The sequence below is a fragment of the Anguilla anguilla genome, chromosome 9, assembly GCF_013347855.1.
Source record: "Anguilla anguilla isolate fAngAng1 chromosome 9, fAngAng1.pri, whole genome shotgun sequence".
NCBI classification, from domain to species: Eukaryota; Metazoa; Chordata; class Actinopteri; order Anguilliformes; family Anguillidae; genus Anguilla; species Anguilla anguilla.
This window is the reverse complement of record NC_049209.1, coordinates 47,698,362-47,715,062: the sequence shown is the minus strand read 5'-3', so window position 1 is coordinate 47,715,062 and position 16,701 is coordinate 47,698,362. Positions and strand designations below refer to the sequence as shown.

Genomic DNA, 16,701 nt, shown 5'->3' with positions numbered 1-16,701 from the left:
TGGGACAGACATGGCGTGAGCTGCTTTGTCCTTCAAATGTAACTGACATCATCAGACACCACGATATCACAACTCAGATCACCACACACCCTCCTTTACCTGCACTCTCAGCCCGACCAGCTGTGCCAGAGAATGTCCCCTTAAGCCAGAGTCCTCACAAGACTTGCATCCTGAGTAATGAGGTCCCAGAGAAACGCTTCCGTTGTGTTATTTATGATGCTTTGGGTCAGCGGGACCATCCTCAGTCCGGACTGCCTTGAATAATGTTTCCAGCATTAGGCACACCTGAAATTAAACTTCCATTTCAATGGTGTGTTGACATTTATTTATTGTAATTAAATCAATGATATATGTACAAATGTACTGTATAGCAGTAGCAGTGATAGTTGTTTTGGTAGCTTTGGTAGCGGTATGCAGTTGTGTGAAAGCTGAAAGACTGATTTGCAATGGATGGAGCAAGGTGGCAGTGGAAAAATCACGTAGTGAATACAGTTCACGCAGGAAAATGAATATGGCTTATTAATATCATAAATACTTGCAATGCAGCTTGTTAGCACTTTCAATTCTCAGTAGTGCTCAGAACATTTTCTTTTAAGTACTCAAGCACTAGAGAGATGTCATTGCTGTTGCATTATATGCCTGCTAATGCTTGCTAACCACAGTAGCATCGCGTTGTGATTAAGCGTGTTTCATGTGTATTGAACAGTGCCTTCGTCTCGCAGAGTGGCTGAGGCTAGCAGGCCAGGCTCGCTATCCAGCACACAGGGTTAATCAGCTCATAAATCCAGATTTGTGATGCGTACTCAAAGATTGCTGGCGCTGTGTGTCCTAAATAAGATGCTGACTCGTCACTGGGCCTTTACAATCTGGTACACACGTACACACACACACACCCGCATACATATGCATACACACAGACACACACGCACACACATGCATACACACGCACACACATGCATACACACAGACACACACATGCATGCGCGCGCACACATGCATACACACGCGTACATGCAGATCTGTTTGTAGATCTTTTTTTTTTTCCTCCGTATCGCTGGCCGTTGAATGGGTGGATGGGAGAGGACAGGTCTCCAAACTGACAGGACTGTTTTTACTGTCATTGATGTAGCAGAACCACTGGCGCACAGAGGGGCTTCTGGGTAATCGGCGGGCGTCATTCCTCCACGCCCGCTGTTGTGGGCACAGTCTCCCTTGGTGCCATAAGGGATGCTGCATACTGCAATAAGGACGTTGTCCTTCTCGTCCGTCCCACCTCGCGTTGTCTGTCAGCCATGGCCATTCTCTGTATGCTGCTGCTTTTAAAACGCGTTTAGATTTTCACAGGCCTGATGAGCTTGTGGCATTTGACTGAACCACGTTGTGTACCTTACCAAACTCATTTGATCAATAACCTGCTTCTGGATGCGATGTTCACGTAGCAGAGCGCTGCTGTAATCGTGGTTTACCAGCGACCGTCTCCGTCCGCTGCCTACATAAAGCGGCCTGCCTGTAGCTGACACGTTACTTCCTCGCGGATAAGCAGCCGGCCTCAGCCCCTCTTGACTCTGTCCTTTATTTCAGGGGGAAGCGGTCGTTTTCAGGTCTTTTAACGTCGCCGAGAGGAGAGCCTTGGGTTTCCGCGCGTCCGTGTAGCGTAGCGCCGCGTGGCGCGAGCGCCCGTATCGACGGCGCTTTTGAAACGAGGCCGTTCTGATTTCCCCCAGGGCCGCCGTTCGGCCGGGTGATTGACGGCTCCCTCCTCTCTCCTCGCGGGCTCGTAGATCTCCCGTGAGCAGCTATCCCTTCCGGTCCGCGTCTCACCGGAACGTTCTGGCGTGCGGTTTTTTTTTTTCTTTTCCTTTTTTTCGTTTTGACACCCGACGCTCCTGTATCGCGCAGAAAGCGCTACCATTCACAGCCTACGGAACGGTGAGCTTGTGTGCTTCTACCAGTACAGTCCGAGCGCTTTTTAAAATAAATTTTATTCCAATTTTGAATATGCAATGTTTTGTATTAACTTCTAGCGCTGTAACCTTACTTTTCTGTTCAGAAGAGTGCAGAGCTGTGTCTTAAAAGGGTGAGCCCCCCCCCACACACACACCCAGGGTGTGCAACAGATATTGCTCTGAGCTGCTCCAGAATCTGCCTTTTGCATAAATACTGGAGTTTAAGGCTCGTTCCTGTCTCTCTAAACCTACTGACTCATGTGGCAATATGTAAAAGCATTGATCTTTGTGTGTGTGCCTATGCGAGTGTGTGTGTATGTGTGTGTGATTGTGCATGTGTTTGTGTGTGTGCATGTGTGTGTATGACCCACATTTGAAACTGAGTCACATGTTTGTGCTCTACGCTTATGGTGTATGTGTGATCAAGCCATGCCTTTTCAGTAAATTCAATTGGTTTTTTTCCAGGGAAGGGGCATTTGTATCAGCCTGTCTGCAGTAAGCAAGCACAATGTGCCCTTATCCTTGGGCAAATATGATTCGCTGAGGTTTGGGAGAGGAAGCAGATGTAGGTGCCCTGTTAGCAAGTGGAAGGTTTCTTGTTACCCACCGTTGAATAAACACGCAAACGCAGAGGAGGAAGTGGGGACTGAACGTTCTACTGTACGCTGCATGAAAAAAGTGTTGATCCAAGGTTTGAATTTACGTGCTGAGAAGGTTAGGTAAACTGAGACTCTTTTCTGATAATGACGTAATTCATCTGTGAAATTGAACTGGATTACTAACGACTGGTCAAATAATTAAGTTTTCGACATGAGTCATGGCTTATGTGAGTCCACAAAAGAAAGATTTATCCTTCCAGAGTAAATTGCACTCTGTCAGAGTTGATGTCACACAAACCTTGGACCTTTTTTGAACCGTATCCTTGGAGACCACAGACAGTCTTTTGCCTGTATTTAATCAACGTTTGTCCTTAAGTTTGACTTGCGAGTAAACACGAACGTTACGCTTTTTCTTCACAGTCCCAGTTTTGCGAGTCGATTTTAGTTATTGTTGATTGGTTTTAACAAACTCTGTGTTTGCGAAGAAAAAAATGAGGATCCCAGCGAGCCTTTGGTCCTCCCGATGACCGGAATCCTAACGGAACGAAAACGAGCTCTGGTAATGAGGCCGTTAATCAGGACGTGTCCTGCGCTTGATTGATTGCGCTGAGCCTCTGTGTGATCACCTGACGGGCCATTAGACAGAGTCTCGCGTCACCTGTCGCCAAAGCCAGAAGGGAAACATTGGCCTGGATTGAATCGACATTAGTCCTTAATTTAGACGAACAGGTAAATGCAAGCGCTAAGGGTGTTTCCTAGCGAGCACAGTTCAGCGAGTTCAGAAATCACGGAGATTATCCAAACGGCTTTTGCTGAGCGGGTTCGTAAATAACGAAGCTAACACAGATGCGTGCGTTCAGACGTAAGTTAAGGACACAAGTCGCTTGAATCCAGGCCAGCGTTTGCAGCGTCAGGCTTGTACTGTGACATCACAGGGGTCAGAGTGCGATTTTTGCCGCCGGGCCCGAGCGCGGTTAGCATTAGCGCAGTGAGCCGAAGCGCATCAGGCAATGCCCGCGCTTCGTTCAGCTGAATTACTCCCTCGATTCACATCTCACAGTCCATCTGAAACTGGGGCTTTGTGCGGGTTTCTCATGCTTTGAACGGAGACTGTACAAAAGGTCCGGAAGTAGGTCACCTGATTGTTGATCCCAGGCATTCTGCACAAGATCAGTAGTGCATTAGCATTAGCGCTAGCCTGGATTACGTTACCTCGACAGTACCGCGTTTTACACTGCTGCGCATGCAGCTGCGTCTTGGCCTGGGATGGGATGGGATGGAATTTTCTAGCGCACCTATGTTTTAACGAAGTGGACCATTGCATTACGTTACAGGAATTTAGCAGAAGCTCTTATCCAGAGCGACTTACACAGATCTTCCATAGCATTTACATTGCATCCATTTATAAAGCTGGGTATATAGTGAATATAAGTACCTTGATCAAGAGTACAACGGCAGTGTTCTACACGGGAATCAAACCTGTGACTTAGGTTGCAGGACCAGTTCCTCATTCGGACCGAACGGAACTAGACACACTTCCTTTGACGTTGTGGAATGGCTAGTCAGGATGCCACAAGCAAGCAGAGCAATCTTCTGCCTTTGCGTTTCAGCGTGATTACTGTTGTGATGTCAAAATGCGTCTGATGACTGCGTTTCTTACGGTTCCAGAGTTCTGTCGTAATGAATGGTGCCTCCTGGACCTTGTGAGACGGTGCATCGCTGTGTTTAAATTGCTGCAGTCGTCCTGTAGGAAGTGGTATTGATTTAAGGGTTTGTCTAAAGCTGTGGATCTGAGGTTGGATGCAGTCTAGAGTGCTTTACCATCCTCGCACTGCATTATGGTGCTGTTCTCACCTCACGTCTGATTGGGTGTACAGTAACGTCGGTTTCTGTCTTCAGTGCCTTTGTCCTTTGTTCATGTAATGTCATTTAATACTCATTGGGGTGGATTTGTTCCTGTTTGCGTGGCTTAGTTTAATGTTTAATAGGGTTGTTGGCAAGTTATCTGTCCGTCTTCACAGTGTAAGGACAGTTGATGGTATCAGAGGCTGCCCATCTATCTCAGGCAATACCCTTGGTCTCAGTGTACCTGTGTGTCCCCGGCATGACCTGGTGCCAGTTTGGGTTGGGCAGGGTCCTGGTGTCATTGTGCGCCAGTCTGTGCCAGATCCTGGTGTCAGTGTGCGCCAGTCTGTGCCAGATCCTGGTGTCAGTGTGCGCCAGTCTGTGCCAGATCCTGGTGTCAGTGTGCGCCAGTCTGTGCCAGATCCTGGTGTCAGTGTGCGCCAGTCTGTGCCAGATCCTGGTGTCAGTGTGCGCCAGTCTGTGCCAGATCCTGGTGTCAGTGTGCGCCAGTCTGTGCCAGATCCTGGTGTCAGTGTGTGCCAGTCTGTGCCAGATCCTGGTGGCAGTGTGCGCCAGTCTGTGCCAGTTAGGGTCTTGGTGTCAGTGTGTGCCAGGCTATGTTGGGTCCTGGTGTCAGTGTGTACCAGTCAGTGCCCAGTAGATCCTGGTTCTTCCTTCCTAAGGCCCCAGCTAGCCTCCTCTTTGGCCCAGGGGATCCTAAGGTAAAACAAACTGAAGGTCACAGCCCCACAGCAGTGAGAGATTCCAGCACAGCTCCCTCTAGGCGTCTGGGGACGGCGATGGCGGAAAACATGCCGCACCTGTGGCATCCCAGAGCACCCGCCGCACTGGCGGTAATTACTCTGGGTTCACCCAGGACGGGAGCGGCAGGGAGCTACGCGCTGCAGGCCGTGGGTTAGCCGGGAGGCGTCCGCTAGCTCACCCGCTAATGTACTGCGATGTTAGCTCTGGTTCAAAAACACGCTAAAAAACACTTTCAGGCTAGATAGGTTTTAAACCGCTGTATTAGCCTGTAAAACTCTTAAGCTTTCCTTAAGAAAGGCCCTGTCTAATAAGCTGCTCAAGGAGGTTTGCTGATGGAATTATTGTCTTAAAATTGCATGTTCACCCAACATTCTTTAGTTCATAGTGTCTCTTGGCAGTATTTTTTTTTTTAACTGCACCTTCTGTTTTCTTCATTAATTGCTTGGTGAAGGGACCGAGAAAAAAAACACAGTTTTGAAGCAGTACAGTTCAGACATTTGGAATCACTGAATCCAGAGAATTAAGGGAAGTAATTATAAATTAAACATGTTTCTCTTGAAATGGCTACTCAGTCTAAAGTGGGGTGTGTTTCAGGTCCATTCTTTCTTTGTGGTCAGGAACTTTTAGGAGTTGGTGGTTGATGGAAACATCCAGCAGTTTTCTTCCTAGTTTATTGCTTTTTATCTTTTCTCCAGCGTGTTGTCTGGTTCAAGGGATCACTGGGTACATTCGGCTCCCTGGGTTCAACGGTTCACTGGGTTGTGTTCATATGCTCTTAAATTCTACCAGACTGTTTTTTTTTTTTAAATCTTATTCCACGGTTCTGGTTTAAACTGTTGCCAACATTACATTTCTGTGCCTGATTTTATGCTGGCAAATACCAGTCATTTCATTTTCATTTTCATTCAAAAGATTGTTATTTGTTCCTAGAATAATGTAAAATTTAGTTTTATATTATTGAACAGACAGAAAGTTTTGTTCTCTGTAAAATGGCTGCTACCCATGTAGGAACAGTGTAGTTACCCTTACATAAAACTTCCTCTTTCTCCTGCAGGTCCTGCGTACAGTACAGCCTGTGTAGAGTGATGCAATGTGTGATAAAACAGAAAATAAAAAGTATCACAATTTATATTGTACATATGTAAAAAGTTTTGTTATATTTTATATGTGGAATATCTTAAATGAATCTAATGTCTTATTATAAAACATATAACAATATTACTGACCTCATGTTGTGTAGTAAAGTTCTCTGCAATCATATTATTACAAGCATGTTTTTTTTAGTTTACAGTTGTCTAGAGGTGTGATTTAATACTTTTATATAATCCAGGAGATAATGTGCTATTTGTGTCTTTTAAAATGTTAAGCCTACTTAATACATTTTTTACCAAACGGAGACGTGCAGTAAGCTTGTGATGAATACGCTCATGACTTCACTGTTGCTGTAACAGTTGGTTAGAATGGTTAGAATAATCTTGCATAAGGAAGGACAATTGGTTGCATTGTAGGTATTCAAACTACAGAGGAAACACTTGTGCATTTTGTATGACATGGTATGCTGGTGACTTAAATGTCTTTAAAAATGGAAAAAAAAAGCTTTTGCTTTTGTAAACCATACAGCGTGTAACCTGCAGAACGTGGTGATTCTGGGGTGCCACGGAAATGCTGACAGAGCAGTTTTTCTCGAGCGAAAATTCCGGAAATTTGAATGCAGGTTTTAGTTTTTGCATTTTGATGAGGGTATGAACCGCGAATAGGCTGCACGGTAATATTCGAGTGCATGAGCAGTGCTGACAGATCCGTGCTCTGTGAACAAACGCACACCTTTTGTGGCGGAGGTGGGTGTGGTCCCCGCTGGGGGCTGCCTGTTGGGGGAGGGGGTCTGGCAGGGAGGGGAGGGGGAAGTGACTTGACGGGCGGTGACGTCAGCCACTCCATTCAAGGAAGGCATGAATAATTTAACAGCCGGCAGGCTCGCTGCAGCAAGCCGAAGCCGTTATGCAAAGGAACAGCTCTCTCGCTCGCTCTCTCTCTCTCTCTCTCTCTCTCCCCCGCTCTCTCTCTCTCAGTACAAGGGAGCGTAAGCGAGAAGCGGGTGTGAGACAGAGAAGGAGAGAGAGAGAGAGAGAGAGGCACAGGCACACTGAAAGGGAGAGAGAGAGATCCGGAGGGGGAGAGGAAGAGAAGCAGACTGAAAGAGCGAGGGAGAGAAATACAGAGAGAGGGAGATATAGGGAGAGGGAGAGAGGCAGACTGACAGAGGGAGAGAAATGCAGAGAGAGGGGGAGCTATAGTGGGTGAGGGAGGGAGAGATACAGAGAGGGAGAGCGAGAGTGAGAGAGGCAGACTGAACGACCGAGAGATACAGAGAGACACGGAAAGAGGGAGAGAGAGCTAGAGAGGGAGAGTGAGAGAGGCAGACTGAAAGAGAGAGAGATACAGACAGAGACAGAAAGAGGGAAGGAGAGATACGGAGAGAGGGAGACTGAAATAGAGCGATATACAGCAGGAGGGAGAGTGAGAGAGGCAGACTGAAAGAGAGAGAGATACAGACAGAGACTGAAATAGGGAGATAGATACAGAGAGAGAGAGGGAGACTGAGAGAGAGAGAGAGCGAGAGAGAGAGAGGGAGAGACAGCTGTGCGAGGCGTGCAGCGCTAGCCGAGGGACGCCATGGCCGCTAGCGGGGAGGGCAGGAGCGTGTGTCTGCGCGCTCCAGCGCTCGGAGCCCTGTGAGGGAGCGCCGCCTCGCCGCCGCCCGCCGCTCTGGGATGCCCAGGGACGCCGCGTCCGCTCCGCTTCCTCCTCCTCCTCCTCCTCCTCTTCCTCCTCGTCCTCCTGCTCCCACGCTGCGTGAATGAAGCTTAGCGGAGCCGTGTGCGCGGGTACAGTCCTCCATGGCCGCCAGGTTAGTGCCGGTCTCCTCCTCGCCTTCCTCCTCGCTCGCCGGTGCTCCGGTTTCCGCGGTTACGCTCGGCTCGTCCTCCTCGCCGGGGGGTCGCGTCGTTGTGGTTTTTTTCGGCGTCGGGCCGCGGGTTTACGGCGTGTCTGCGGGGGGGGTGGGGGCAGAGATTCCGGCGCCTTCTCAGCAGCAGGTAGAGCAAAGGAGCCATAATCCCCATCCTCATTAGGAGATCACACTGGCAATCCACAAATCCCTAAGGCTCCTGGCGTTAGCCTTTTCCTTCCCTCCTGCGCTACGGGCATACAGAGGAACCTGCATTACTACTGAGCAGCCGTGCAGTATATTGCCTTTGTTTCCGTTTCATTCATTTATATTTCTCTTTCTGTTAAATTGTTCGGGGGTGCGTCACAGACAGGGTACTGGGGCTGGCTGTCTGGTATTTGGGTGAGGGGTTTAGGGTGGGGGGGGTCTGTGCCTGGCTAGCTGAACGCTGGGGTCCGGCTGCCTGTTTGTGACATGAAAAGATTACGACCAAGGTAAGGAAGGGCCTCTTCTCACTGACAGAGGGAGGGAGAGAGATGAAGAGAAAGAGAACAGGGGTGTGGATGGAGGAGAGAGAGAGAGAGAGAGAGAGAGAGAGACAGCCTGAGCTGCCTGTATCCCAGGTAATGCCCTGTGTCTGAGATTTGTGGGAATGCGTTTGGAATATCAATGAATCCGCCCCAGACGGCTCCGGAGGCCTCGGAGTCAGCCGGGCCTCGTCGAGCGAGCGTCGCCGCCCCCCCGCCCCCCCCGCCAGAGGGTAGAGGGGCCGGCCGGAGATTTATGATGTCGCCGGAGGACCGTTGGGTGTTGGGCGCGCGGGGGGGGACAGGCCGGGCTTTTCTGTGCGTTCGGCGCAGCCGCGAACCACAGGAAACGTCTGCGGGAGAGCCGGCCTCAGCTGCACGACTCGCACAAACTGCTCTTCCCATAAGCGCGAGGCTCCAGAGACAGCGCACATTCCACTTATACCGCTGGGTGTTTACTAAGGACCTGCACAAGGGTACAGCAGCAGTGATGTGGCTTACCTTTTATACCCATTACCTGGGAATAAAACCCACAACCTTGTGTTTGAAAGACACTTTAATGGTAGATGTGCTTTCTTTATTTTCCTGTGCACATTAAAAACCAAATAAAGCACTGGACTTTTATTTTGATAATTGTCATATTTTGCCATATTTGGCTGACAGTTAGTGTCCGCGGTGTGCCTGTTTACCTGACTGATACCGGTATTAAGTGCAGGGCTAACATGGGGTAATGGCCGTGTGGCACAGGTTTTAGCCTGAGATATGCGTGGCAAGGCAGCAGCGGTGTGGGGGGGGGTGTGTGTGTGTGTGTGTGTTTTTTATTCAAGGTCAAAGCCACTTGTCTGAGTTGTATTCTACGCTGTAGCCTGTTAGCAGTGGCGGGGGGCTATACGCTCGACATGTAGCCGCTCTAACGTTGAAGTGCATGCCGTGCGTCTATTGTGGGACGTGGGAGATAACGTGAAGCGAGCATGCTGCAGAGATAGAGATGGGACCGTGTTATAAATAACTGTGCTTGTCTGTGGCACAGTCATGTGCTGTGCATTTACCGTTTGCATTTGGCTCTCATGAAGCAAGGATGTCTTCCTTGGTGACAGAGTGGCTCCTCACAGCGATAGCACGGGTCGTGCTAATGCTAAACGTGCTACTTTTCTGGATTGTCTTGTACAGGGCCTTTGTCATGCTAATGCTAAACGTGCTACTTTTCTGGATTGTCTTGTACAGGGCCTTTGTCATGCTAATGCTAAATGTGCTATTTTTCTGAATTGTCATGTACAGCGTGTGAGTCATGGTAATACCAAACGTGCTAGCTTTCTGGCTACTGTACTTGTACAGGGCCAAACAACTACTGTAAATATTTGGTGAGGTGTCTCAAATGAGTCAATCAAAGGAAGTAATTTGGCATGAAAATGGATGCTTTCAACATGGCTTTCCAGCTGTGCTATACACTGAATGCTGAAAATCACAGAATCGCACTGTCTCTTAATATCTGAGCTGTATTTGAAATATGGTGTTTCCTCAGTAAAGCAGTTGTTCCACAGGTTACCCTCAGGACTGGACTGTGAGCGCTGCCTGTCTCTTTCTGTGTCTTAGTTATAGTAATCATAGAGAGAGTTATTGAATGTGAGATCACTTTATAAATATCGTGTGTGCATGTGTGTTTGTGCACATGTATGTGTAGTGCATGCATGCACACGTGCGTTTCTGTGTTTTTTAAATAGATATCATAGCTATTAGTCTTTTCCTGTTATAATTTCTTAAGGATGCTAGCTGGTGCTGCTTTGTTTAGCGCTTGAATGTGTGATCTCCAAGGGGGAATCACGCCCTATCAGGTTAAAAAAAAGGTGGTTCATCAGTGCATTGACTCACTGTGCAGTGCTGTAGTTGCTGGCTTGCATTCGACGCTAGGACCTCACTCGGTGAGGTCATTAAAGCCTCCCTGCCTGCTTATTGGATAGAGCAGGGGTGTTCCCCGATGGCCAGGGTGAAGTCTCCCCCCCGTGGCTGTCCAATCACTACCTGCTTTAATTAGCTAAGTAAATCCCCCCCCCCCCCCACCCCCTCCCCCAATGATTTCTGTGCCTCTGCTGATTCACTGCAGTGATGAGGTCATCCCCCTCCCCACTCTTGGCTGTAAACCATTGTGCGCCACTCAGAATTGATCCAATGTCCTCCAATGTGTAAAATACGGTTTCGTTCATTCGTTCGTTCCTCAGATATGGGGGTCAGTGACATTACACAGCTCTGCTTCAGGTGCTCTGTGTGTCTGAGCCCTGAACTGTGTGAGGTGCTCCTGAGTGATCCAGTAAACGAGCGATGTGTCACAGTGCGTGGCTGTACGGAGTACGCTGTGCAAGGCTGGGACAGAGCTGAGCATTATGGGATGTGTCGCTGGGGTGCAGCCTTAGGCCGCGTTCGAATCAGCGTACTTGCCTACTATTGAGTACGTAAGTTGCCTACAAGTTGTATACTCAATAGTAGGCAAGTGTGCTGATTCGGACATGGCTTTAGTCTCCGCTGTACCCATAGCCCCCTTTTTCCCTGGCCATAAGAACATTAACCCAGCCAATCAGCAGCCTCCACTCTGCTTCCTCACTTTCACACCACACCTGTATAAAAAGGCATAAAATATTAAACAGACATGGGCAACTTATTCAATAACCCCTGGAACACAGAGGCTCAGAGTAGTCTCTTCCATCTGGGTAAGCAGGGTTTCATAGCCCCAAAGGGGGGGGGGGGGCTGAGTTACCCCTCTGTCCCAGAGCAGGACATCTACATTTGCAGATGCTCTGCCATCTTAAACTGAGGAGCAACTCAATGTTCGTAAATTAAAATAAAACCCATATTCTGTCTCTTCTGTGCTTCATAGTCAGTACATTATAGCGTCAGGCTGCCCAACCCTGTTCCTGGAGATCTGCCATCCTGTAGGTTTTCATTTCAACCCTAATGAAGTACACCTCATTCAACAGCGAGAGATCTTGTTGAGCTCCTAATTAGTAGAATCAGGTGTACCAAATTAGGGTTGAAATGGAAACCTATGGGACGGTTGGTCTTCCAGGAATAGGGTTAGGCAGCACTGGTATTGACGTACAATGTACAACTAATGCAGTACAATACCTGATATATTTCATTAAGTTAAATTACCTTTAAACAGCCATTGTTAGTGCAGTATCTTTCTCATATCATACCACCTGAGTGGTCCATCCCATGTGAGATAACAGGACACCAGATTTTAATAACATAAGACACAGACTTCCTGGTCACATAGCATAATAATACAAACTTAAGACAACTAACATTGAGCCTCACAGCTACCTATGCAACATATGCTTTGTTAGTGTTCATGCTGTATCTAGAACATCAACAGAGGCGATGTTTCCTTCCCACACGGTCTTTTCATTATTTAATTGTCTTCCATCGGCTTTTCACTGTTGATCTTTCTAAGCAAAATGCTATATCGGGTCATGATACAGAGGGCAATACAAAACAATGTGCAATAAATGTTCAATTTCACTTCATGCATATAAGTGACAAAGCCTGTCCTGTTTCCAAGTGAAGAGGCGATATTCCAGACCTGATCTGGCCCCACAAGGATCTTCCCTTCTAGGGCAGATTATATTTCATGATATTTGTTTTGTTATTTATTATTTAAAGGCATGAAAATTCTACACGTAATGAAAAGTACAGAATCTGCCTGCAATGTAGCATTTATTGCCATAAAAAAATCTTTTACACTAACCTCCTTTCAGAAATATGGTATTTTTAGTTTATGGTTTCGAGTTTAGTTTCCAATGCTATGGGAAATACGTGTGAATGGATTCGGTTGCTATGGAGATATAACACTGCTGTTTGGTGACTGTTGCCATTTGTGTGAATTTAAAGTGATATTACGCCAGCATTAACGTGACCATCTGGCATGGTGTGTAGGGACATTAAGGGTCGGTCTGGCCTTATACCGATGGGTGTGCCAGTCCTCCATCCTGATGTACGATATTTCAGAAGGCTTCAGTGTGCTCTGTAGCTATGGATATGGTAGTGTGCAAATAGTGGTACATGTGTGTATATCACTCGTTGGTGTTATATTAACACTTTCTTCTTTGGGAAACATTATCCATAAAGACTGTATCGATTTGTCACTCAGTCTTTATTTTGTTTAGCAGCAGTTACAGTAGATTTTCACACAGAGTGGAAATCTTCCGGAGGGAAAAAAAAGACGAAACCTCCCCCGTTTGAGCCAATGTGAGAACAGCTGGGAAAATATTCCCTGAGCCTGTAATACGCAATCAGATTGAACCGAACTCCTGGAAAAATATTATGATGCAAAGAATCATAAAAAATTCATAAAAATATTATGACACTGGACACTGGACGATAGAATTTAAAGACAGCCTGGATAACTGAAACCAGGGCTGCCCCACCCTGTTCCTGAAGATTTATCATCCTGTAGGTGTTCAACTCCTAACAAAGCACACCTCACTCAACAGCTAGAGTTCTCACGGAGCTGCTAATTAGTAAAAGCAGGTGCACAGAATTAGGGTTGAAATGAAATTTCATACCAGGAACAGGGTTAGGCAGTCCTGGTATGGACAGTCAGGCCCCACTATGGGTGGCTTTATCTAGCATTTCTAATTTTTTTGCCTATGAAGGCTATGAAGTTCACTATACCTGGGGGGACCTGATTTACAGGGTTTTGGATGGTTTTGGACTTGATGAACAGAATCTTGTATTCCCGGTGCTGAGGTAGGAGCGGACCTTTCCGGAAAGGCCCCACACTGGCTAGCAGCTGCGTGGTACAGTAATGTGAAGACGGAGGCCTCTCTCTCTGCGGTGTGTGAGAGGTGAAGAGAGGCCAGCGGGCCTGGAGAGCAGCGGGAGTTTTCCCGAAAAGTCCATGACCCAGGCGCACCGCAGGGCGTGAGAATGGACGGACTCCTGACAGACAAGGTGGCTAATTAGGCTTCGCCCCGCTTGTTTTATTTTTTTTTGATGAGACAGACTGCGGGATCTGATCTAGGCCAGGGGTGTCAGACTCCGGTCCTGCAGGGCTACACCGTCTGCTGGTTTTTGGTGCCGTTTATTGTCTGAAGAGTTTGCACGCCTTGTCCACGTCCTAATTTGGTTGACGATTGAACGAAAACCACAAAAACCTGCAGGTACTGTGTGTACCTCCAGAACTGGAGTTGGAAGCCCTTATGCTATTAGCTACCTGAAAAGTAGAGGCAGAGGTAGAAATCCAGGGGTCAGAAAGTAAAAGTCCTACCGTGTGTTCATTCCACCTATGAACCCAGCCAGCTGATTTCACTAATTAGTTCTACCTCCTGGTGGAACAATTGTGCTAATTAGCAAATCCAGGTGACTGGAACAAAATGCTGGGGAGGACTTTTACTTTCTGAACCTGGAGTTTCCACCTCTGTGTCCTGGAACCGCTGTGTATCTTCCTGTTTCCCAGGAGTTTCCTGTGGAAGCAGTTGGGAATGAATCTGCATTCCACAGAGATAATAACCGTTACTGCGTATCATTTTTCAGGGAAAAAAACTAACAGGCTTGTGCTCCATTCCAACATTAGAGTGTGAATTACAATGTAAGAGATAAATAAGTTAATTCACCTGATTAACATGAGCAATACTGCCATACCTGGCTAACAGCACTCTCAGACTGCAACATCAGCACTAGTGCAAGTATGCTGTGCTAACCAAGATACAAGACACAGATTCTGAATACAAACAGATTACACCCATCACATGGTCTGCGAAGATAAAAATAGAGACGTCAAAAATACACCCCACGGCCTAAAAATACCATAACCTGAGTTAGTACCTGAATCACACCCACCCAGACAGTCTCTTCACTCTGTTCCTTTGTGATTTCTGATCATTCTCCTCATTCTTACAGTTTGTGTGTGAACAAGGATGTAGGCATCTGCTTGTTATGCTGTGCTATCGTCTCTCATAAGTCCCTGACAGGAGCCGGACCATCTAGCCTGCTTTACATAATAACTGCATTGATCACAATCTCCCTTACAATAGACCTCATTCACAAAAGTTTTTTAAAAAATTATTCTTACTTTTGTTCTTAAAAATGTTCCTGAGAAAAGCCAATGTGGGATTCACGGCACATGTTTTTGTGTGCATCTCAGGTGTATGAGATGATGAATGCTGACTGTTTGTAAATGTTATGCGTAATCCTGTTCATGTGATTAGCATAAAGAAGCAGTCATTAACAAACACAGATAAGCAAAAAAATGACGAATGGCAAAATGTCCTTGGGAACGTTCTTATGCATAGTTTATGATCAAATCTGATCGTACGCATGTTTCGTGAATGAGGTCCGTTGTCTGTTTTATATCCAAAAGTGAAATCGACTGCATAGTTTTGCATACCCTATCGATAAACGAGTAAAACGTGTGCAGGATTGGAATGCGGATATGACAATGACCGTGTAGTTCTCCTTTACAGAAGTCTTGCTTCACCGTCCTTAAGCTCTGTTTTCCTGTGCCTTTGCAACGCTACGCTAATCTGATTAGCCCTATTGGTCAGAAGGCAGCTGCTATTGGTCCAGGTTTCTATTTGCGTGGCAGACGTCACTCAGCAACGAAACTTTTTTTTAAACTACAGTAGAAGCTGTGCTATTTTCTCTAGTCATTATTTGGTTGGTTGCCGGGGGTCAAAATGGTTTTTCTGTAGATGCGGTGGCCAACTTCCTGATAGCTTTGCTAGCAATGTTGTATTTTTAACAGCCATTGGGAAAGCACAAGCTCTCTCTACAGGGAAACATCTTAAATAATTTTCTGCTATTACATATTTTGCTAATATCTTCTCAAGCTTTATTGCTGAGGCTACGGTTCTCTTTATGAGCTGGTATAGCTGGTATTTAAATTTGAGGGGATAGCGTGGGGTAACATTTAGGCTCATTTGCCTGCTCTTTCGAGGCTGCAGCAGTCGCACTGGATCCATAATTTTGGAAGGGCCAATACAGCAAATATGTTCGGATAAACCGGAAGGGTAAATTTGTGAATGATACATTTGCCCTTTTTTTTTTTTTTGCTTGTTCTTGAAAAATTGAGGCCAGAACAAGACATGCAAAGCTGCTGATTTTGCTAACACCTGCAGAGTGATGTCATTCACTTTACGGGAGGTGCTTTAGTCATACAGTCATGTATGCTATCGTCATATACTTCATTTAAAAGTACAATCATGTTCATGCTTCATTTAAAAGGACTGTGGTTGAAACTGATAAGGATATTTCATTTTCAACTGAACTTTCGTATCTCATTCATATATTCTGCCATTAAGTTTGAGTTCTGAATGTTCATGTGGCGTCTGATTCCTGAGCATCTGAAACTATTGTAAAATTAAATTAAATTTGCTGACACCACAAACTGAACAAGAAGAATGCCTCTAAACACACAATCTGTAGGGGCTTTGAAGTAAAAAACCACAAGGCTTGGTCTTCCAAATAAGGTGATAAAGGAAGTAACCTTTAACCCGAGCTTATTCTGTGTTACCTCACTGTCATTCTTTCCCAAATGAATGTCCAGGTAATGGGATTTTTACCGAACAGATTTTTAGTTAATGGCAGATTAAGGACTGATCTGGTTGAAGACAGCGAGCATTTGTGAGGCTTAATTGTATTTGCGTGTCGTTCGCAAAAAAAAAAAAAAGGAGCAACACCAGGCCTCCGGCTACATCCACACGCAGTAACCAAGGCAACCGCTCCGGCTCCAGAGCGCAACAGCCTTCCTGTCCGTACGAATGAAGTGACCCAGCGTAGGTGACGGAGCGAAGAAAACCAGCTTCATGTGAACATGTGACATCGCCAAATGATTTACTACCAGACTGTTAGTACCTGTTGGTGAATTTGACTGTGGTAGACATGAACCCCCCAAAAAAACCCTTCCTCCTGGTTTTCTGAACAGGGAGACTTCCAAGAAACTTTGTGTGGCTGCAGTGGCAGTTATTTGAATGTCAGATTAGACGAGGGGCGTTAACCTCAGGCACTCTGCGTCCGACCACCTGTCATCCGCGCGTCTGATTGGCTACGCAAAACGCCTCGCATTCCCTCCCTTCTTTGAT

At 46.6% G+C, this 16,701-nt stretch overlaps 1 protein-coding gene across 16 annotated transcripts in view; it reads left to right on the top strand.

Annotated features, from left to right (window-relative positions):
* Window positions 1-16,701, top strand: part of gramd1ba (GRAM domain containing 1Ba) — a 134,161-nt gene that overhangs the window by 80,004 nt on the left and 37,456 nt on the right. The window contains exon 1 of one of the 16 annotated variants that reach the window (XM_035432480.1): window positions 7,750-8,063. The exons of the other annotated variants lie outside the window; for them this stretch is intronic. Coding sequence (XP_035288371.1) covers window positions 8,053-8,063 — 11 coding nt within the window. The 5' untranslated portion in view covers window positions 7,750-8,052. Of the gene's footprint in view, window positions 1-7,749; window positions 8,064-16,701 lie in introns of those variants that run through there. 16 annotated transcript variants of the gene reach the window in all.